The 6,162-nt window shown below is 64.2% G+C and overlaps 4 protein-coding genes across 4 annotated transcripts in view; 1 reads left to right on the top strand and 3 right to left on the bottom strand.

Moving 5' to 3' along the window:
- Positions 1–71: 71 nt before the first annotated feature.
- On the bottom strand, positions 72–584 carry EMIHUDRAFT_252051 (hypothetical protein; the record flags this gene model as incomplete). The annotated part of the gene is made up of 1 exon (XM_005789950.1): positions 72–584. A coding segment is annotated over one exon (513 nt), but the record flags the coding sequence as incomplete, so codon positions are not given.
- Positions 585–2,837: 2,253 nt separating this feature from the next.
- On the top strand, positions 2,838–3,355 carry EMIHUDRAFT_252050 (hypothetical protein; the record flags this gene model as incomplete). The annotated part of the gene is made up of 2 exons (XM_005789949.1): positions 2,838–3,197; positions 3,335–3,355. The coding sequence occupies 2 exons, from the start codon at positions 2,838–2,840 to the stop codon at positions 3,353–3,355; spliced, it is 381 nt and encodes a 126-aa protein (XP_005790006.1).
- A 99-nt stretch (positions 3,356–3,454) lies between these two features.
- Positions 3,455–4,477, bottom strand: EMIHUDRAFT_252049 (hypothetical protein; the record flags this gene model as incomplete). The annotated part of the gene is made up of 1 exon (XM_005789948.1): positions 3,455–4,477. One exon carries the CDS (start codon positions 4,475–4,477, stop codon positions 3,455–3,457), a length of 1,023 nt encoding a protein of 340 aa, XP_005790005.1.
- Positions 4,478–4,972: 495 nt separating this feature from the next.
- EMIHUDRAFT_252048 (hypothetical protein) overlaps positions 4,973–6,162 on the bottom strand; it is a gene marked incomplete at both ends in the record, with an annotated part of 2,918 nt that continues 1,728 nt past the window's right edge. Inside the window, 2 exons of the mRNA XM_005789947.1 lie at positions 4,973–5,560; positions 5,618–6,109. Coding sequence (XP_005790004.1) covers positions 4,973–5,560; positions 5,618–6,109 — 1,080 coding nt within the window. The remainder of the gene's footprint in view (positions 5,561–5,617; positions 6,110–6,162) is intronic.

Here is a 6,162-nt window from a genome sequence, read left to right as displayed (position 1 = left end):
TTCTCGAGCTTGAGGTCGCGGTGTGCCACCGGCGGGCTCTGCGCGTGCAGGTGGGCCACTCCCTTGCACACCTGCAAGAAGGCGTCCAGCGTCTCCGGCAACGGCAGCGGAGGCGGCAACGCGCCCGAGGCGTCCGGCATGCAGTGCTTGATGAGCGTGCCCTGCGAGCAGTACTCAAGGAGGAGCAGGTGCTCCTGGCCGCGCACGCCCGCCCGCTGCGTCGAGGCGAGCATGCCCACGATGTTCGGGTGCCGCGGCAGTGACTCCATCAGGTCTCGCTCCGCCTTGGCCAGCTCTGCGGACTCGGCGTCCTGCGCGAGCATCCGCTTGACCGCAAAGAGCTCGCCCGTCTCGGCGTGCCGTGCCATGTGCACGTACGCGAAGCCGCCCTCCGCGAGCGCCACCTCCTTCATGAGAACCGGGTACCCTCGGAAGGGCACGAGCTCCGTCCGCGCCGTCGCCGAGCGAAGCGCCCCGGCGCCCTCCTCGGCGAGCTGCCGCGCCTCCGCGAGCTTGGACTCGGCAATCTTCTTGGCGTCCTCCGCGAGAGCGCGGCCCTTGTCGAGTATGGAGGAGAGCTTCATACAGCGCGCGGCGCGAGTATCTTGCACACAGCGAAGTAAAGCGCGGCGCCGCTGTGGCTGGGGAAAAAATTGTGCACGAACAGGAAACCTAGGTCGGGACAGTCGTCGCGGAACCATCGGAAGGCGAACAGGAGGGAGGACCGAGGGGAGGGAGGCCCCCCCTCGGAGTGGGGGTGAGGAGACCGTGCGCGGAGCGGGGGGTTCCGAGCGGTGATGTCAGTGAGGAATGTGTGTGTTGTCGTGCTAGTGTCTGGTGTCTACTAGCCCCGAGTAGAGGGGGCGTTCCGCTGCTAGGGGAAACCCGGAGCGCAGAGCTAACCCTCGGGGACCCGTGTTTACTTTAAGGCCCTTTCCCTGCGAACGCGCACCCCCAGGGCTAGGGCTTTCTTGTGCCCGCAACCCGATGCCAATCATCCGGCCCGCTGGGTGCGCTTCTTAGCTCCCCGGCCCTGGATGTGCGGTTACTGACTGCACTCCAAGTGCTCCAAAAGCCAAGCCCGTCTCACAGCACGCTCTGGCACGACAAGGGCGCGGACTCAGGAAGAAGCGAAAAGCCCGTGTCGGGTGTCTACAAGCTCTGAGCAGAGGGGGCGTTCTGCAGTTAAGGGGAAACCCGGTTCATTGACTCGATGCCCCCCCGCAATCTTACACCCCCAAAACAAACAAAACGAGTGTTAGAGATAGAGTTGTTTGGTATTGCTAAAAATCTCTCTCCCCCAAAACAAATCTCTCTCTCACACACCCCCACGTGCCACGACTCGGAACGCGAAAGAGAAAAGAAATCGGGTCCTTCGGCCACCAAAGCGAGATCACCCGAGAGCAGCTGAGTCTGCCTCTGGCCTCGCCTCCCTCTCCTTCAGGCATTCGTGCATCGTGGCATCCTATGGGTCGTCCAGAGTATCGACCTCTGGCGAGTCAGCCAGCCCCACTTTGAGGGCGCCATGAAGTACAGCGATCGCCACCTCGCTGGCCTCTCCGCAAGGCCTCCCGACCGCGTCGAACTCAACGGCGCGGGCTCTCTCGGCTACGGGACCGGCCCCAGCTTCGGCTGAGGGCTGACAAGCTGCCGAGCCCAAATCACTGTGAGAGGGGTGATTTCTTTTGTTGGGTTTCGAAAATCTCGTCGGAACCAACCCTCGGAGACCCGTGTTTACTTATGGCCCCTTCCCTGCGAACGCGCATCTCCAGGGCTGTGGGCTGATTTTCCCCTCGCGCTTTGGGATTGTTTTGTTTGTCGCTTTGGGTCCCCCTAGCAGCAGACCGCGCCCCCTCTACTCGGAGCTAAAGAATTCAAGCCGTTTCCCCCTCTCCATTCCCTTCTTCTCTGTGTGGTGGCCGCGTGCCGTCCTCCCATCCCCGCCTTGGGAAAGTTTCTTTTCTTTCTTTGTGGCACCCCCCCCTCTGTTGGCGCTTTCTTAAGCGCCTGAGCTCCTCCCGAGGCTGAGCTCCTCCCTGCATCTCTGCAGAATGTCCCTTGTAATAAATAAATAGAGCAGTCATCTCCAGGAGAGATGGGCGACGCACGAACACAGAGGCACAGTGCGCGCCCCGCCCCGCTCACAGGGCGTGCGTCACACAGGCGTGGACTGTGACTCCTCGGGTTTCTGGGACAGAGGTGTGCTAGTCGCTACAGTCGGACGGCTCCGGCACGTCTGATAGGCAGTTCGGGCTCGACTGAGGGAGGGTGTAGAGGATGTAGAGTGTAGAGCGCTGTAGAGCTGTAGAGATGTAGAGCGCTGGAGAGCGCTGTAGAGCTGTAGAGCTCTACATCCGCCGCGTGACGATGTGAGTCGCCTGTAGAGCGATGTAGAGGCGCTCTACAACGTGAAATCTCTACAACAAACTCTAACATCATAAGCGGCGAACGAGGCTCGGTCGCTCTCCGACATGAGGCGCGTTGCACTTGCCAGTGCTGCCCTGAATTCTGTCTGCCCGCCTAATGGGTGGGAGGTTGTGGTGGTCTCAGGCCCAGTGAGGTAGTGCATCTGACTATCCCGGATCCTGCTGAACAAGCTCCTCTTGTAGCTCGATCGGTCACACCGCCATCACCGTCGAGGAGAGGGGGGACGACACTGCTTCTGCAGCGTGCACCTCGATCCTGCACCGTGTTTGTTATGACCCCCCCCCAATGAAAGGGAAGTGGGACTGCTGTGTCAGGGTTTCCGCTTTCTCTTCCAGTGCGCGCCAGTCCGGTGGTTGTGCGAGGGAGTTTTATTGTAAAAATTCTCTTCTCTCCCCTGCCAGCCCGCAAGCATGCTGCCGCCCAACAGGTGTTACGGTTTCAACGCGACAAAAAGGCAACTCGTCTTCAAGCGGCGAGGCCGCGCGCTGCCGCGCCGGTCCGTCCACCGGCTGGCACGCAGCCCGTTCCAGGCCTCGCTGACGCCCGACGACACCAGCTCTCCCGCCTGTGCGGCGCCCGCGGAGACCGGCGTGCGTGGCAAGAAAATTCTGCAGGACCGCGTGCGGAAGCACGCGGAGCTCGACCGCGTGTGGTCCTTCCTCGTCGCGCGGCACGACGGCCTGGAAAGAGTCGAGGCGAAAATACTTCGCGAGGTGCAGCAGCGCGCTCTGCAGCTCTTGCAGGGCGTGCAGCGAGAGATGGCGCAGCGGGTCGTGGCCGCCGCCGCCGCGCGCGCGGACGACGGGTGGCGCGGCGACGGGTGGCGTGGCAACGGCAACGGCGCGGGAGCGGTCGGACATCGTTGAGCCTAATGGCGTCGAGAGAGTTGTTGTGACATCGTATTTAGATTTTAGGCGTGGTGCTGTGAGACACACGCACACACGTTTTAATCGCATCAAGAACACATGTGAACCATGCACGTGTGGCGCGCGAGCTCTCGAGGGAACGGACTGCGGTCTGCCTCTCGTCAGTATCCCGCCTCCCAGTCAAAGGTCGCTCCGCCTTCGCGCAGGGCCTCGACGCCGCCGCGCTCAAACCGCTCTAAATTGTCTGCGAAGGCGGCGGCGACGTCCTCCGGCTGAGTCACCGCCGAGTTGTGGCTTGTGACGGTAGCCTTTGGGTGAGCCCAGAGGGGCGACTCTTCGCGCAGCGGCTCCGGAGCGAAGACATCGCTCACAAAGTGGCCCAGCCAGCCTCGCTCGAGTGCCTCGAGGGCGGTGCTCTCTCCAATCACGTCGCCGCGCCCCACGTTGATGAGCACGGGCGGCTTCGTGGGCGAGTGCGCGCCGTCGCGGCGCGAGGCGGCGGCGGCGGAGAGGACGCTGCCGTCAATCAGCCCGCGCGTCGCCGGCGTCGAAGGAAGCACCGACACGATGTAGTCTGCGCTCGCGAAGAGCTCCGCCAGCCCGTCCATGCCGAGGACACGGCTCACGCCGGCGCTCGCGTCCGTGTCGCGAGGCGTCGGGTCGCGCCGGCACCCGATCACCTTCATCCGGAGCCCGTGGTGCGCGACGCGAGCAATCTCGGAGCCGATGTCTCCGAGGCCGAGTACGCCGAGTGTGAGCGACGAGAGGCGACGGTACGTGAAGCCGGCCGAGGCGCGCGAGGCTGCCCACTCGGCGCGGCTCTGCATCCGGCGCTGCTCCTCATACTGCCGCTCGAGCGCGAGGATGTGCAGCGTGCAGTACTCGCCCATGTCCGGCCCAAAGCAGCCGGCGAGCCGAGTGACCGTATAGTCGCGCCGCGGCACGTCGAGCAGCTGGTTGCAGCCCGCAAAGGTCGACTGCAGCCACGCGAGGCGCGGCGCGCTCGCAACCAGCGGCGCGAGCAGCGCCGGCTCGCCCACCAGTACGTCGCATGACTGCAGCTGCAGGGCCGGGTCCTCACCGGTCTCGGTCCAGCGGATCCACGGCCCGGCGAGGCCACGCGCCTCAAAGGCGGCGCGGAGACCCGCGATCTGTGACACAACGAGGACGGCGGGGCGGGGCATATACGCGTGTGCGTTACCCGCACGAGTGGACGACCGGAGGCGAGGCCTTTTTATTATTTTCAGGGGCCACCAGCGTTCGTAATCTCTGTCCCGCGCCCACCCATACCGCGTTGGTGTCCAGTCCGAGCCTGACTGTTCTTCACCTTCCTACCTAACCTAACCACACTGTTCCCGGGCATAGTCTGCTATGTTATAATACCGCCATCTCGCGCGGAGATTATTTATTATGTTGTTGAGATTATTAGGGATTTCATTCCTTTTGGTTTTGGAGAAGATTTTCCGTATCTTGTTTTGGTTCGTAATAACTCTCCCGACAGCATCTTGTGGACTCATGCGGTCGCTAGCTTTCCGCGCCTACCACCTCCCGTGGCTCGCTCAAGCGACCCATGGCGACAACCACACCTATGCGACCCGCGCGCGCTGCGTGGCCGAAGAATCGGAAAGTATAAACATTTATTTTGTCCCCAAGGGCGCCGCACACTCTACGCGCGCGCCTCAAAACCCCTCCGCCCTTGCAAAGGTCCGCCAGTGCGTCTCGCACGTCGCCGTCGCAGGGACAGGCCAATTGCTGCAGCAGCCCTTGCAGGGGTAGAAGGCCGGGTTCCGGCTGGCGGCCGCGTTTCGGCTGAGCGTCGCGAACACGTTGGACCTGGACGCGTCGTACTCGATCTTGAGGTCGACGAGGTCGCCCAAGAAGGACCGCCGCGCGCCGCGCGTCAGGGCGATGCGGTCGACGGCGTTGATGTAGAGCTCCGCGGTGTTGGACGCGATGTCGAGCCGCCACCCCGCGGCCGAGTTGTCAGAGTTGCACTCGGCGAGGCCGTCCACCTCGAAACAGTTCATCGCCCACGGATCCGGCGGCTCCCCGGCGGCGCGGTAGACCCGCCCCGTCTCGGGCGCGGTGTAGTCGGGCAGCGGCTCCGTCGGCCGAGTCGGCGTCACCCAGTACATACCGTCGAGCTGTAGGGGCAGCGTCAGCGAACCCCACTGCGTGATACTTGACGCAGGCACGGCGATCGCGCTCCCAGGCAGGAAGGACACGCCTCCCGCATCGTAGCGGCAGCTGTCGCACCCGGGCACGTCCTCGCTCGTGAATAGGTGCAGCGCCGCCGCGGCGGCGCCGCACACGCCAGCCTCCACCTCGTTGATGATCCAGACGCACGGCGCGTCGCTCGTGCCCGCCCCGTTGCAGTAGTCCTGCGCGTTTGCCGGAGCGCTGGCACGCGGCGCGCCCACCCACTCGACAAGCTGCGTCGCGTCGATCTCGTACCGCACGTCGCCCGAGTCATCGGGCGCAAACATCAAGCCGAACCTCGTCGCACGTGGGTCGTCCGAGTTGCCCTCCGCAGGAGGTGAGGGCGAGGGCGCCGTCTCCGCAGGGGGTGAGGGCGAGGGCGAGGCCAGCGGCGCCGGCGACGCGCAGAGCGAGCGAAAGCGGTCAACCACCCGGCTCGCGCTCTCTTCGGACGTCGTCGCCGACGCCTGCACTTCGTTCTCGTACGCGACGCCGCCGAAGCCGTGCTCAGCAAAGTAGTACGCCTCCTCGATGCAAACGGACGACACCTGTGTAGGCGGATCGAAGATGGTGTCCATGGCCGTGAGCCACTGCTCCACGCCGCCTCGCACGTCGAGCTGCGCGCCGAACTCCGTGAGCAGCACAGGCCGGCCGAGTGCCCACGCTTCCG

This window comes from Emiliania huxleyi, assembly GCF_000372725.1.
Source record: "Emiliania huxleyi CCMP1516 chromosome Unknown EMIHUscaffold_1237, whole genome shotgun sequence".
Taxonomy (NCBI): Eukaryota; Haptophyta; order Isochrysidales; family Noelaerhabdaceae; genus Emiliania; species Emiliania huxleyi.
Note: the sequence above shows the minus strand (reverse complement) of the source record. Positions and strands in the feature narration are given on the sequence as shown.